Source organism: Aquila chrysaetos, chromosome 19 (assembly GCF_900496995.4).
Source record: "Aquila chrysaetos chrysaetos chromosome 19, bAquChr1.4, whole genome shotgun sequence".
Lineage (NCBI taxonomy): Eukaryota > Metazoa > Chordata > Aves > Accipitriformes > Accipitridae > Aquila > Aquila chrysaetos.
In genome coordinates, this window is record NC_044022.1 from 26,256,928 (window position 1) to 26,272,350 (window position 15,423).

At 50.2% G+C, this 15,423-nt stretch overlaps 2 protein-coding genes across 6 annotated transcripts; one reads left to right on the forward strand and one right to left on the reverse strand.

Moving 5' to 3' along the window:
- Positions 1 to 5,066: 5,066 nt before the first annotated feature.
- MRPL48 (mitochondrial ribosomal protein L48) lies at positions 5,067 to 12,733 on the forward strand. 2 transcript variants are annotated; one of them, XM_041118500.1, is made up of 8 exons: positions 5,067 to 5,218; positions 6,103 to 6,155; positions 6,470 to 6,507; positions 7,483 to 7,568; positions 8,334 to 8,506; positions 10,028 to 10,152; positions 10,971 to 11,060; positions 12,477 to 12,733. In XM_041118500.1, exons 1-7 carry the CDS (start codon positions 5,198 to 5,200, stop codon positions 11,024 to 11,026), a joined length of 552 nt encoding a protein of 183 aa, XP_040974434.1. In that variant the 5' UTR covers positions 5,067 to 5,197; the 3' UTR covers positions 11,027 to 11,060; positions 12,477 to 12,733. The 2 variants fall into 2 exon arrangements, with proteins under 2 accessions (XP_040974434.1, XP_029898488.1); XM_030042628.2 differs by having other exon boundaries at positions 10,050 to 10,152.
- A 1,529-nt stretch (positions 12,734 to 14,262) lies between these two features.
- Positions 14,263 to 15,416, reverse strand: LOC115353349 (cytochrome c oxidase assembly factor 4 homolog, mitochondrial). Of its 4 annotated transcripts, none has more exons than XM_030042630.2 (2): positions 15,341 to 15,416; positions 14,263 to 14,736 (listed from the first exon to the last, which is right to left on the reverse strand). In XM_030042630.2, exon 2 carries the CDS (start codon positions 14,722 to 14,724, stop codon positions 14,449 to 14,451), a length of 276 nt encoding a protein of 91 aa, XP_029898490.1. In that variant the 5' UTR covers positions 14,725 to 14,736; positions 15,341 to 15,416; the 3' UTR covers positions 14,263 to 14,448. The 4 variants fall into 4 exon arrangements, with proteins under 4 accessions (XP_029898490.1, XP_029898489.1, XP_029898491.1 ...); XM_030042629.2 differs by lacking the exon at positions 15,341 to 15,416 and adding an exon at positions 15,240 to 15,330; XM_030042631.2 differs by lacking the exon at positions 15,341 to 15,416 and adding an exon at positions 15,130 to 15,147.
- Between the last annotated feature and the right edge of the window lie 7 nt (positions 15,417 to 15,423).

Consider the following 15,423-nt stretch of genomic DNA (forward strand, 5'->3'; position numbering starts at 1 on the left):
GTGCTCCCTCCCTGCCTGGAGGAGAGGCCAGAACCCCGCCTGGAGGAGAGGCCAGAACCCCACCTGGAGGCCAGCTCTCCCTTTAGCTATTCTTTGCCCATTTCTCCCCACTTTGCACAGCTTGCCCTCGAGGTTCAGCGGGTGAGGAGGCTCCCAGCTGCATCCTGGCCCCTCCTGTTTAAACCTTGGCTTCAGGATGTTTCTTGTCCACGCAGCTTTGCTCCCTCCTCTCCCACGCTGGTGCAGTCCCGCGCCGATCGATACTCTGTTGCTTGAATTTGAACATAAAACGTGATTTTTCAGAAGTGCTCAGCCCCCATGGGCTTCCCAGGGCTTCAGCTGGCGCTGGCATCGCCTGCCACTCCCAGGAATATCTCAGCTGAAACAAGAACGTGTTCAATGACGGAGCCCTCCGGGGTCTGCATCTCCTGCCCCATGGTGGTATTCATGTTGATGTTGGTGCAAAACTCTTGCAATCCATTCAGCAAGGTCCAAATAATGCTTCATGGGGTATTTTCCACCTGGAAACGGGTAGGTTTTCCACCATTTTCCCATCTGGGAGATTGCTCCAGAGCCTCTCTGCTCTGATGGTCAGGGAAATGGCATCCACCACTCGTTTATTCTCCCTAAATGTAGTCACTAACAGTGAATACTGTTCTCTTGTGCCCTCTCAAATCTCAACACCTTCCTCTCAAAGGCCCGAGGGCTATGTCTCAGGACCGCATCTCTTCTGCTAGGGGGACAAGACACCCCCAAATCCATCTCCTCTTTGAAAAAGATCATGGGTTGAAACTAATATTATTCCATCTCCATGTGACCCGCTGTCCTGGATTTGTAAATGGTCCATGTAGCCAGAGGGGGCACAGGCTCTCGGCAAGGATTTGCTTGCAGGTAGGTCACCCTGGGCCATGAATGTCCTTTGTTCGGTGTCTCCAGCCGGGGCCTCTGTGCTCTGTCTCTGCCTGGTGAATGGAAACACTCCCCGCTCTGGGGACACGAGTCTCACCCCTACCAGCGCCCGCAACCCAGGTGCAGAATTAGATGGCATTTTGAAAACCGAACAGTCTACACTTTCTATTTTTGATCATTTCATTTGTACTCCCTCAACATGATTAACTGCTTCTCCAAAGGTTTTTTTTTTTTTCCAGGCCTTGAACTGCCAGTGAACTGAAAGAGAAAATGTGTCTTTAATAAGGTGGTTAAATTTAAATAAGTTTTAATAAAGATATGAGCAGGAGCTCGCATTCAGCTTTGCACCTGGCATTTGGGAGCACTTCCCCCTTGCTGTGGCACTGGTTGTGTGGCTGCTCTCCTGCACCACCAGGAAAGGGAATCCAGACTGGCAGAGACCTGACTTAACTAATTCCAACATCATTTTAAATACATATATTTTCCTTGGTTACGTGTCAGTATGGATTCAGGGATCTTTCCCGCTGATCCCAGGGAAAACAAGGGCTCTCCATCAGGGAAAAGTCTTGTCTGTTAGTAACAATTATTTTTATCACAAAAGCTCTGCTCAGGCTCAGCATCTCTTCGTGCTGAGCAAAGGAAACACTTCTGGATTGCCTGCCGAAGAGGTTTCAGCCCGAGGGGCTGGCAGGGGACATGGATGAGGCTTTCAAGATAAAGCAATTGAGGGACCTGCCTCCACTCGCTGAGGCCAGGGGAGATCATCCCGCCGACCCCTGCAGGCCTTAGGTGCGGTCCTAAGAAGTGCTGCAGAAGGTAGAAGAGGAGACATGCACAACAGAGGTTTTTTTCTAAGGTGTATTTAAACACTTTTTGATTGTTTTTTAATCGAACAAGTCCGAAAAGAAGTGGAGACTCAGGCACTGGATCTTAACTCTTCTAGGACAGCTTTGCTCTTCCAGACAGCACAATAGAGAGCGGATTGAGAAGGGGCAGGGAGCCTGCAACAGCCTTCTGCGTAGGTCGCAAACCGCTCGAGCATCATCTCTGCCAGCACTTGTGCTGTGCACCACGCTGGGTCATTGACAGGGCACATCCAGCTACGTGACTGGGAGAAATCTGCAGCGAAGCAGAAGAGGATGGATGAAACAACCTCTCCAGCAAGGCCTGGCCCTCTCAGCAGCTGGGGGAGCCTTGAAAAGAAGAAGAGCTCCCTGGGTTTTTTTAGCACAATACAGAAAAGGGGTGGTTTGGGTTTCTGTGGCTTTGCTTCTTTTTCTAAATGTCACAAAAAGGCAGGTTGTGCTCCTGCAAACAGGGATTCAGTTACCTGGCTGTGAAACGATTCATTAGTCAAAGAAAGGCATAGCGAGGACCGGCAGCTGGGAGCTGAAGCTGAGACACATTCAAATTGGAAAGAAGGTCCACGTTTTTAACAGAGAGGGTGCTCAGCCGCCAGAACAAGCTGCCAAGAGCAGCCCTATCTTTGTATCCAGGGAAAATCAAGAGCAGGAGCCTTTATGAGAAAGATGCTTTCATCGAAACAGGAGTGATCTGCTTCCATACAGCTGTAAGTCAGCGGAAATCTATAGGCTGCAATGTGCAGGAGACCGAATTACATGATTTAACAGTCCCTTTTGGCCTTAAAACGTATCCATCTATGACAGATGTTGGAGAAATTCCACAATGAGGAGATGGACTCGTTTTTCACTGAGACATGTAGGACAATGATGGTCATTGGGAGGGGGATTCCTGCAATACGTTTAGCAGTGACTGCTGTACCCCAAACTTGGTCTGGGGCAATGCCCCCTCTTCAGCCACCTTTTGTGGGTTGCCGAAAGATGACTCCCCATGAGGGGCAGAGGGAATTAAGGGGTGTAGCCCCCCTCCACAAGCACACAGTGTTTGAGGTCATGGAACAAGGGGTCGTCGTGAGCATGACCTGCTGTTAACTGCGGTGCCTGTCACAGCCTCCCCTGACAAATGCAGGACCAGCCAGTCCCCCTCCAGTCAGAGCAGCCCCCCCTCAAGCATGGAATTTCCTCCAGGTTTTCAAAGTTCAGGGGAGCTGAAGCCCAGCTTTCCTGGAATGGGAGTGCCGGTATTAACCCAGCTCAGACTCCCACAGTGCTCCTTGCTCGAAGCACCCTGGACTTATCAAACAAGTGTCATTGCCAGGGTGGCCCTGCCTGGGGCTTGCGAGGTGAGATCAAAGGGCAGTACAACATCCATTCCACGTGAGCAGTTTTGTCGTGTCCAGGGAGCACCACGAAAACACAGCTCAGAGCTGGAAGCCCACGTCCTTGCAAAGTGTGGAGGAGAGATCAAAGGTGGCACGGGTCCTCTCTGCTTACTCCATATGCTGAGCGGGTGGAGGAAACAGCACAGCCCTGTGCATGGCACAGAGCCCACCCAGGCTCTGCTTTCAGGCAAACCTTGTCATCTCACATTCCTTCTCTCCCCTCCATGCATCAGATCACAATGGGGATGAACCTCTGGGGTGTCAGGTGTGTCTTGGGAGCTCCAGGCACTCGGAAATGCAGGACAGGGCCTGGCAGGGTAGATCATGGAGCAGGAATCAAATGCATGAGTCTGGTCTGCAGCAGAGGAGACTTGCCACATCAATGAACGCAGATGAACTGGAGAGAGAAAGTCCATCATGAGCCCTGACAGCTCCAGCCAAAAGCAATTGGAGCAGCAATCAGTCAGCAGAGCTAGAAGTCCTGACCTGAAATCAAGCTGCCAGGCAGCTGCTGCCGAGGATAGACAGCTCTAAGGTGGGGACTCAGGGAAGTGGGCAGGAGCACCTGCCACGCAAGAAGGGGGAAACTGGGGCAAGGCAGGAGAGAAGGAAGTAGGGAAGAGCCTAGGAGAAATGAAGGTTTGTATGGGAGATAGCCTGGTGAAGAGGAGGAGGGCTGAAGAGACAGGAGAGGGCAGTTTGCAACAGGATGGCTTTTCCTGAGCCAAATCCCAACTGCCAGGTTTGGGGGACACAGGGCCACACAGCGCCCATCTCTTCCCATCCCAGTCTGCCAGGCAGACCCCCCTGCCCAGCCCCTCTCCCGCTGGGAAACACATGCTGCAGATTGGGGAGGTCCCCGTCAGTCCATCCTTCCTACAGTCCTCCCACTTCAAACGTTTTAGGGAATTGCCTCCAGAATGGCTGGGATCAAAGCACTAGCAGTAAGGCAGGATTCACTCTCCCCTCAGAGGGAGCAGCCTGCTGCGGAAAGAGGAGCTTGTCTTTGCTTCCCCCACAAACCAAAAGCACGCCTGCCATGGGGCCCGAACACCTCATTTCAAGGTCCGTGGCGGCCTGCCAGCATGGACACAGCCAATCCCAGACCATTACACGGCTGGTGACTACAGGCTAAGGTCCAGCTCGTCCTCTGCAACCGCAAAGAAAACCCCTTTGCAGTGCTTGTACCAGGTGGCAGCGCCAAACGAGGCAGGTTTAGTGCCAAATCCCCTGGCCTTTGCTTCAGGCCTGCACACCCCGGCCGGCCCTAGGTGCCCTCACACCCCACAGGGCCTGTCTCCAGGCTGGAGCAGGGGCCTGCTGAACCCCCGCTGGGTTCCTGCCTCGATCCCACAGCCAGCAGGGATAACGTGCACTGACTGAGGGCTCATAAAAGCAGATCACCTGCCTGACCCCGGGCACCCTCCATCCCCGCTCTCCCCTCACACCGTTCCCGCCCTCCGCTGACATGGCCGCCGCAAGGCGGGGCCGGGCAGGCCACACTCAATATGGCCGCCGCAACACGCTGGGGGCGGGGCCGGACAGACGGCGCTCAGCACAACCGCCTCGCCCCGCTAGGTGCGAGTCCACCCAGGCCACACTCAACATGGCCGCCGAGCCGTGCCTCGATGGACGCGACGGAAGACCAATCAGTATGCGAGGAGCGGGCGGGGGGCGGGCCGCGGCTAGCAAGGTGCGTAGCCCTGGGGCGCAGGCTTGGGTGCGCCGCGCAGCCGCTGCCACGTCGCGGGGCTCCGTGGGGCGGCAGGAACAAAGTGTCCACCATTACTGTGTTCCCCCCCCCCCCCAATCCACACACAAGCATTGCCCACCCCTTCCTGCAGGAGACCGGAGTCCTGCGACCACTGGGTGTTGGGGGGTGGTGTCCAAAAATTGGGGCAACTCGGGAGGCACCCGTCGGCGGAACGCGGGGCGTAGAGCCGCGGGCCGCGGGGACGCTTAGCGGGGGAGCACCGAGGCGCGGCGGCGGAGGGCGGGTGGGGGACGCTTTAGAGCGACGGACGCGTCTCTGTCTGAGGCGCAGGGATGAACGCGGCGTTACCGAAGGTACCGGCGGGCTCTGACCGGCTGTGGGGGACACAGGGCCCGGCCCCGGTTACCGGCGGAGGACGGGGCGGGGAGAGGAGGGACAGGCCCGGCTCCTGGGGAGGGACAGGCCTGGTTCTGGGAGCGGGGACGGGAGGGTCAGGGAGACAGGCCCGACCCGGCCCTGGGACTAGATTGGGGGGGTTGTATCTCTTGGGGGGGCACGGGCCTGGCCCTGAGTTAGTGCCCTGGGTCGCCTATCGTGGGCAGAGACCTCCAACCCTCCTGCAGCACCCAGGGATCACCACAGAGACACAAGGTCCCCTCCCCCGCCATGTCACTGCCCTCAGGGAGCGGCAAATCCCTGGTCCTCCCTGTCCCTCTGGTCACTCTTTGGGGACATTGGTAATTATCCCCCCCCCACCCCGGTTGGCACGATGCAGCTCCTGGCCTGCCAGGGTTGTGGTGACAGCAAAGCTCTTTGCTTTGCGCTGCCTTGGGGATGGATGAGCTGTGTTTCCCTCCATCCGTGCGGAGCTGGAACAAGCACGAGGGTTGTTCGTGCGGCTGTTGTAACCTGGAGGTGGTGGGACGGTGCGAGGGATGAATATGGTCTGTAACCAAGGGGAGGAGGGTTGCCCACCCCCACTTGTTGGATCCTGAAGCAAAGTGAGGGGGTGCATGAGGAGGTTACCACAGTCATCATCTTCCTCCCCCTTCATCCCTTTCCTCTGTGTTGCAGTGGTATTCTGGAAAGTGATAGTGGCTGGAGGCAATGGAGGGTTATTGGTATGTTCAGAGAGTCTTAGGTGTTGTTTCGATGGGTGTATTCTGGGAAGTGTGAGTGAAAACTCACTGAGTATCCACTATACTGTTTGCGTTTTGACTGTTGTGGCTCGTTGCAGGTGCTGTGCTCGAGGAAGGGAGCATTGCTAAAGCAGGTGTTTGCGCTCAGCAGGTGAGTGGTCTGAAATCAAACCCAGTAAGTAATACACAGTATAAGACATTAAAAATGCTCAGTCACTTCTGACTGTCAGAAAACATACATGACAAAAAAAGTACTTTTTGCTAAGAAAAATCTTTTAATTGTGGAGGGAAGACTTTCAGCTGATGTCTGGGATGTGAAAGAGAGAAGGTCTTTTTCCTAATGGGATCTATCTGTGTCTGAGGGACTTGGGGTGTGAGCCTTTGTTCAAGGAGATCAGCCAGATATGTTGTGTTTCCACAGGTGTGTGAAATCAGAGCTTTTAATTATCATCTTGTTTCCTACAGAGCAGCAACACCCAGAGAAAGCTGTCTGTGTGCTGCAGGTAAGGCCTCTTAGCAATCCAGTGCAAGGCAAAACTTCATTTACCCAAAATAAATATTACACATTTGAGCGTTTGTGTCTCGTTTTGATTTTTTTTTTTTTTTAGCCAATTTTGGATTGGTTAAATAACCTGAGCAGGTGCTCTTCCACTTCCATACCTTTTTTTCTAACCTTTTCTTCTCTTTCCCTGTTCTTGGCTAAGCAGGTGGTACTAGTCATGGTGTTATGCTGTGGAGTGACACCAGCCAGATGCTTTTCACTGCATCACTGCCTGGGAACTGACTTACACCCCTGTGAGGTCCCACTTTAACTTTTATTGAGCTGGTGGAGTCTGCTGTCACAATTTAAAATAGAATTTGATTTTGATTTGGAGGCAAAGTGTAACTGAATGGCTTAGATCCTTGGTGTTCAGTTTTTCTTTGCTGTTCTGAGCTTCGTTTATTAAAATGAGGGTTATTGAGGGTTTCATTTTACTCTGGAGAAGGAAGTATAATAAAAGCTGATGCCGTTTTGATTTGGCTTCCTAGCATATGAATATTTGAACAGGACTGGATTTAAAATTAAGTGGGGCTCAGATCCATCATAGTAGCATCACTGCTGTCGCATAAGAGGAGGCAGATGTAATATTTCATCAGTATCCTCACCATCCACTGGTGCTGACAAGTCTGTCTTTTTTTTTTTTGTTTTGTTTGTCTGAGAATTCACCTGGGAAATGAGTCATTTTTAATCTCTTCCTTCCTTATTTAAACCATAACCAACTGTGAATTGTAACAGGCTTGCTATGATGCACAGGCTGCCTGCATTGAGCAGAGATTGGCTGAAGCCTTAGCCTGCCTTTGCCTTGTGTCAAAGAACCGAGGATAAATTCTTCTCCCCGGTGTGGATTTTGGTCTCTCAAAGCACCCATGTATGTTTTTTAAAAGAAGGGCTGTCTGCCATTCAGCTGGAAACGTGTTTGCTCTGCTTTGATTTTAAGGTGATGCACTTGTGAGTTGCCACAGACATTACAGATCCCGTCCTACGCATGGTATTGGGAGGTTTAAATACCTGCTCCCGAAGGAGGTAGGCATAAGAACTCCCCTACTGTGGTTGCTTTCAGCTGACCTGTCTTTTTACAGTCTGATTTAAATGTTGGTATTATTAATTCCATGGCTGATGAATCATATTAAAAAGGAATAATGTAGTGGTTTACTGCTACTTTTCTTGGTAGAGAGTGTTATGTCACATGAAGTACCCACTCAACACTGCATAAATGCTTTCTTTTGTCCGGTACATTCTTGTTTAAGTTAATGGGTAGTTTTGGGAGGGAGGAATCTCTTCCTGATGCTGAATTTAACACCCCAACTTCAAATTATTGCAGAATATTGTGAGCAGGTCTTATTTGCATTTTAACTTTTTACTTTCCCTGAAATTTGGAAAGACGACAATTTTTGTGGAAGGAGGAAACATCTAACTCATCTAGACAGCTGCCTTGAAGGCAGGAACTGAAATAAAAAGCAGTTTGTTTTCTACTCCTTGGTTTCTTGTGGAAGAAATTAATCATGGTATGCACGTATTTTCTGTGCGACTTCTGTGGTGCTGCCATCCAAGAACTGAACTGCTCAACTTGAGAACATCTGTTAAGATAATGTCATCCCAGTTTTGTAGTCGGGGAAAGTGAGCACAGATGGGCTGTGATATGTTCGACATAGTTCAGCAAACCTTTGTCAGAAGAGAGTACCCTAGCATGGTCTCCTGTGTAGGGGCAAGAGTTAATGTTTTTTTATTTCCAGCTTTGTTCAAAACAGATAGGCTTTCTATATTTTTTTTCTTTTTTTTAAAATACAGGCTCCAAAGAAGAGAAAGGATAAAGTACAGATGAAAGAGATAAATGTTGGAACCGAATATGAGTATGGAGATGTCAACATCCAGATGACTTCCTATGATATGTGTCTCGTGGAGCATTTTGCTCAGTACGTGCATAAACTCTGCAACCGACTCTCCATCAGAGTGAATGAAAGGTAGGAGGAACACAGCTCTGTGTTTGTCATCCCTTGTAGTCAGGTTGCGTTAGGCCATGTGAGGCTTGTAGATGATGATACCTTGCAGACAAGGGTGCAGTCTAATCTCTCTGATAGATTCCTATGTGTAAATCCAAATCTTCTGTCATCTGCCTGGTGTTCTCTTTTTGTGTGTCTGTATGCTTTATTTATATAAGGAAGTCTGAAATGGAGTTGTTCAGGCACTGACTGAAGAGATCTCAAGGGAAGAAATAGCTGTTACTTTTCATTCCGTTGAGAAAAAGGCTTAAGCCTGTGTGTGCTGACCCCAGGAACGTAGGCTTAAGTATTGCTGACTTTTGCTGCTGTTTTTTCTTTATAGTGTTTCATCCAGGCTCTGCACATATATTGTGCAGTAAGCAAATGATACTGATTATACAAACTAGAATGAGCTTGGGAAACCCCTGGAGACTGTGGGAGAGCTACCAACTGCTTTAGCTTATTATTAGGGGATGCTTCAGTGACACACTAGATCTCCAAAGCAGGTGTACCCCTGATAGCAGCATTGCTGGTTTTAATGAGTCTGAGGAATGTGATACAGCTTCTTGGTGCCTGCAGTGCACCCAAGGAGCTGTAGTCACTGGGAGAAGCACTGCGTTGCTGTAAGGAAGTAAAAACACTTCGTGGTGATTCTCTGAAATGTGTATCTTTAATTGTAACGCTGAGTATAAACACTGGTTCCTGCTCATGCCAATTAAACCTATCATTTTCTTTATGTTCATCCACTTTGATGAACTGTCAGCCATGGATCTGAAATCCTTTGTCCATAGATGAGTCGCTTGTAGTCTCATCAGCAGCGACGCACTGGAAAGCATTTGCAGAGAAATCCCACGGCCTGAGACTGTTGATAGTGCTTTCAGTGTAAAGCATTATTACCCTGTATCGTACTTGTGCCCTCTGAGGTTGGACTGGGTGTGCAGATTTCAGTATGTACTACAGAAAGAAATTATTTGCCCTTTATGAGCAGAAATTGTAGGGTAAAACGTGGAGAGTAGGATGTAGCCTGTTGTTATTGATGCTGTGCAAATGGAGATGGGGAGGCTGAGGTCTCTGGAGTAAAGCTAACCAGAGAGCAGAATCTGATCCAGTGCCTGATCATACTCCTGTTAAATTCAGAGGTGAAAGTAATGTCTTTTGAGTGGTGCGTTGCAGCAGTAGTTTTTAGCTCTGTTCCCAATGAATGGATTACAAAATAAGCCAGAACTGTTGCTTTAAATCTCTCCTTTAGCTATAAAGAAGTTAGAAGTTCTCTTCTCAAGCTGGTGTTCGTAGCTGAAACAGTTTTTTGTTGGCAATACTGCTGCAAGCTTCTCCCTTATCTCTTTCCAGTAAAACACCCGGCTTCTGCCAGTGCTTGATTTGCAAGATACATTGTTTGCATAATTAATTTCTCATGAAAAGTTAATCTCCTTCCACATTCTCTGCTGCTGGAGGTACATTCATTCCTGTAAAGTAGTGCAAATCTATCCTCCCTGTCCTAAGCACTGACCTGTGGTTCCTGCAGCTACGCAATGCCCACCAAAACCAACGAAGTGCTGTTCTTGGAAGAGCGAGGTTCCAAAATGCAGCTGGATGCGGTCCTCACTACCCATCAGAGGGTTGTCCAGGTATGAGCTGGCGTTTGCTGATAGTGCTGCGGCTCTTGTGCAGCACCTCCTATCTCAGGCTCTCAAAACCCCTTAACAATTGGAGTTAAGTCCCTTGAACAACTGAAAGGCATAAATTGAAGCGCAAAGAAGTCTAATTAGATTTTTTGCTAAAGGTTGCTCACAAATTAGAAGCAGAGGAGGGGTTCCTGGATTCTGTATTTCAGCCAGAAGATTTATTATCTATTTTATGCAGAATACTTGATACAATGGGTAGAAAAGTCATATTTAAGGATGAATGATTGGACAAACTTGATGAAATATAAAAATAATATTAGTATCAGGGCCAGCATCAAAAGTGTACAGCTGATTGAGGTAAACAGGTATTTCTCCTAAGTGACTTTTTCCTATTTTACAGTGTCTTCCCTTGCTATATGCTAAACCTCTGCTGAATTACATTTTAAACCTAGAGGTAGACTTTTTCCACTGGAGAGAGCTGATGGTGGCTAACGCTAGGGCTTGCAGGTTCGCTGTGGCAGCCTTTGTATTAGGGTGTCACCTAAATTGAGGTCTTTGTGCATGGTTAAGTCTCTTTACATGCAGGAGAGCATACAGGCAGGGGCAGGAAGCACAGACTTCATAGAGAAGAGCCGAAACGAGAGCTTTGGGCCGTGCTGCATGCGAGAGGTGTGTGCACAAAGCAGGGAGTGCTTCTCTAACGAAGTGGTTGACTGCCACAGGCTCATACTGAAATGGACTCTCTTCCTGTGCCATTAATATAATGAGTCCGTTTTGTATGTGGTGTTCTGCTCTTGCAGCACTTTTATTTATTCTTTCAGATCAGCGGTTTGAGTTCAACGTTTGCTCCAATACTCTTGGAAATTATTCAGAGTAATCAGCCTGAAGGGGTCCATCTGTTAGTGAAAGAGGTATGTTTAATTTTACCAATGCCTTTGCATTTAGGAAGCAATATGATGTGTGGCATGAATTTGCTTTGAAAATACAGACCTGGTCCTGAGGCTACTGTCTAATCTAGACTTACGGATACCCAGGATCTCCCAGAACCAGGCCCTCACTTGGTCTATCAAAACCCATTCTCTCTAATTCTTGATGAACATTTCATTTTCCATTTAGCATCCTATAATTAGTGCCACAGAAGGCACCTTCCCAGCCAATCCCATAGATCTGTAGGAAATGGCAGGTTGCAAGTTGCTTTCCTTTGCTGCTGCAGATTCCCCGCGACTCAGAAGGGAACACTTTCCTTCAGCAGTGCTTCACTGCTTCTTATCTGGGAATCACCAGGAACTTCAAGGAGCAGTTGGTAGCAAAGCTGAGACTGGAAACCCAAATGCTGTGCCCTGTTTTGATGGAATTTACTCTGGGAGGGGTTCAGCTTGTTTCCTGCAGAAAGGCCCAACAGTTTTCTCAGCACTGAGGACTTCAGGACAGAACTCCAATCACTGGTGGACCAGGCATAAGGAGATATTTAAACTTCTGTCACTTTACATTCAGATAGAACAGTCCCAGGAGGCCCTTTTTATTCAGGGACTAAAAGACTTCTGTGGCTGGAAAGGAAAGGCAGCATGCTAAATTCAAACATGAAAACACAGCTGGCTTCTTAAGTGGCCTTTGAAGAATGTTTAGTTATCTCCAGCTCTGCAAAACCATAAGGAATACAGGAGGTCTCTTGAGTCCAGTAATCTTCTCTGCTTTGGTCACAGTCCCGTCTCTGCCTTAGGGCTGCCATGTCTTTTTTTTTTTAATTTTGGCTGATGGCTTTGTGTCTGGAGGGAGAACTGTGACATTGTGCCATTTGCAAAGTCATTGCAGACTGATGCAGGAAGCCCAGGGGAGAGACCTGAGCTGGCTTGATATGACTGGCAGTGCAGAAGAGAGGTGAAAGCTTTGGGATGCTCCTGCAAAGTTCTGGAGAAAGTGGCAGGTCTCGTCAGGAAAGTAGATGCTACGATGATAGGCAGTGGCAGAGTTGGAGATGTCCAGTTGACTTCTTGAGCAGAGTGCCATTGCTCAGTCTTCCAAAAGCAGTTACCCAGGTGAGGAGGAGCCTACAAGGCTGAATTTCAGAGTAGTGCGTGCAGTGATCAAGCATGTCCACGGCTGCTGTGCTTCCAGGTTGAGCTGCCCACAAGATTGTAGCCTTCAGTGACTTTCCACTTGCGCTTCCCACTCCCTGGATTCAGTGGACATTTAAATCTTTTATTTTACTGCTCTTAAGTGATTCTCTTTGGGAGAGGGTTTGAATTCCTCTTGATTTCAAAAAGTACTCAAGAGGTGATTCTGACATGCTTGAGGTTTTTTTTTTTTTTTTTTTCCTCCCTCCACAGCACACAGAAGCTGACTTCAAGAGCCGATTAAAGTCTCGACCAGAACTTGAAGAGCTGCTAGCGCAGATGAACTGAAGTGAGGAAGAACGCTCCATCCATTTCAGAGCCACCCCTGGGAAAGCAAGCCTTCTCCCACATGGCCGCTTGAGCCTCCAGAAGGCAACTTCATGAGCACTGTACCAATAATTCGGTGAATTGGAAGAAATTTCCACTGTTGTCAAGCAGCTTGTCTTAATAAAGACAAATACATGTGTTTATATCTGACTGATTAGTACTCAGAGAGAAGGGGGATCACAATGAAATGTGGGTTACTTTTCTCAGCTCTTCCTCCTTTTTTTTTTTTTTTTTCCTGCCTGTTTTGGTTTTGGTGTGTGAGGATTTCTACAAGTTTCAGTCTGCAGAAATCTCTGCAAGTTAATAATGCTGCACTGCAACTCTCCCAGATGCTATTGATGTAGAAGTGACCGTCCTGTTCCTTTCTTCAGCTGAAGGCTGGAGCAATGTGTTCTTCTCGTAAGAGCTGCTTAAATCAGAGTTTTGTCAACATGAATGGAGCCTCAGAGCCCTGGGAGGGTTGGGGCTGATCGTCCCCGAGTAGCTGAACAACCGCTGCTTAACAGAAAAAAGCCTCAGAGGGCAGAGGCAGGAAGGTTGGAGCTGTGTCAGGCAGCGTGTGCAAAATTTCTCCTTAATTTCTGATTTGCCTTTCAAGCCATAAAGGATAAACTTTCCCCTGGATCCCTGAAGTCAATCTACTTTTTACAACAGACCCTTGGAAAGGGAGAAATTACTTGTGCCTTGGAAGGACAACTTGCAGAAGCGCAAAGCCGTTTGGAGAATTTCCCAGGATGGTGCCAGATGCTTTTCCCAGGACTGCCGCTTTTCCCGAGTGATGTGGGACCAAATTAGACACTTATTGCCATCCTGCAAAACCCAGAGCCTGTGGGAGCTGTGGCTTTTGGGTGCACCTATGGGTGCTGGATCGAACGGGTCGTGGCACCTGGGTTTTTGCTCCAATCCTCGTTCTTTCAATTCTGAGACCAGGTGCATGCGGCTGTTTTTGCTTAGGCTGGAGCTAAGATGACACCTGATCGTGCCATCCTATTAGGAAGTATTTTATAACCAAATTTGAGCCCTACTTTGATGGATGCTAAGAGGAGGTTCTGTTCCTGCCCAAAAAATGGTTGATTTGGGTTTTTTTTCCCCTTCCTAAGGACCAGCTCTTTAAAAGAGGGAAAATAACTCATTAACACTCCCCCCAAACTGGAGCTGCTCGGGCGTTGCTGGATATTCACTTGTGGTCCTGTGCCAGCTGTGATTTTTGGCTGGCAGTGCCAAAACCCAGCCCTTTGGCAGCCCCAGCACCCACCTTCCCAGGAAGTTCCTCCTGGCAAAAGCCACAGGTGCCCTTCCCTTTCCAGCCTACAAAAAGCGATTTTATTTTCATTTTCATAGCTCGTTCCCTAGGAGGTGGTGTTCAGACGAGCATTCCACTCCTTTTTCCCCCATTTCTAATGCTCCTGGGGCTTCCCAGGAGACAAATTCCCCCCCCAAAGTCCTGTCCTGTGGGACACGAGGATATCACTGCTGCGAAAAGCTGTGGGATGGCACAGGGAAGGATAGGGAGTGGAAATCCACAGCAGTGCTGTCGCAGAGCCGAGACCCAGCCTGGGTGCCACAAATGCTCCCAGTTTGGGACATTTTGGGCTAGAAATCCCCATCTCACCCCACAACCGTCCCCTCCAAGCTCCTGGTTATCCCCGGTGGCGCAAACAGAGACAAATGCTTCGGCCAGGACAACAAACGCCACCGGATTTAATTTCCCAACAACGTAGCGTGGATTTACCCGGCACGTCCACCCGCTTGAATAAAAAATAACACCAAAAAAGGGTCAAATGGTGCAGCTACCCCATTCCTGGGGTACCGAGCGTGGGCTGTCCTGCGGTGCCAGGAGTGGGGTTCCCCGGTGATTTCAATCCCCGGCGGGTGAAGGATGGGCTTGGCCGGGTGAGCCGGGTGCTCGGCGCGGTTCCTCGGCACGCTGCCGCCGAGCCATGCACTCGCCGAAAGCCCGGACCTGGGTCTGGCAATGCCGCCAGTCCTGCCGTGCCGCCATGCACTCCTGCAGCTCCCGGTGCTGCGCCGCGCAGCCTGTCCGTGAGATCATGGCGTCCAGCGGGTCCTCGGCCTCCTCATCCTCATCTTCCTCCAACGACGGACGGTTCCTGGCGTGTCCTGGCCTCGCCATCGCTGAGCCGGGCTGGAGGGAGGTGGTAGGCGTCAAGGCGCTGCCTTCCTCTCGGCAGCCCTGCGTGGGTCACTGCCCCCTTTTTTGGGGGCACCCTCAGGGTGATCCAGCACCCCCAAACCTCCATGGGTGCTCAGCACCCTCCGCACCCCCCTCCCACCACCCCTATCAGTGCCCAGCACCCTCCGTGCCCCCATGGGTGCCCCCAGATGCTCCATGCACCCCCAGAAGGAGCTCAGCAACCCCCCCCCCATGCAGCCTCCACACCTCCATGGGTGCCCAGCACCCCCCAAACATCCTTCCATGGGTGCCCAGCACCCCCCAAGCGCCTTACCCCCACCCATGGGTGCTCAGCACCCCCCAAACATCCTTCCATGGGTGCCCAGCACCCCCCAAGCGCCTTACCCCTACCCATGGGTGCCCAGCACCCCCCAAACATCCTTCCATGGGTGCCCAGCACCCCCCAAGCGCCTTACCCACACCCATGGGTGCCCAGCACCCCCCAAGCACCTTACCCCCACCCATGAGTGCTCAGCATCTCTCATATATCTCACCAGCTCCCTCCCTGCCCTCCCGATGCCGTACCCAGCACCCCCAGCACCCCCCCGCCCCGTACCAGTCCAGCAGTGCAGCGCGGTCCCTTTAAGGCTGGCGTCAGGGTAGACGCTACCGGGGCGGGGCGTGGCGGTGGGAGCGTTC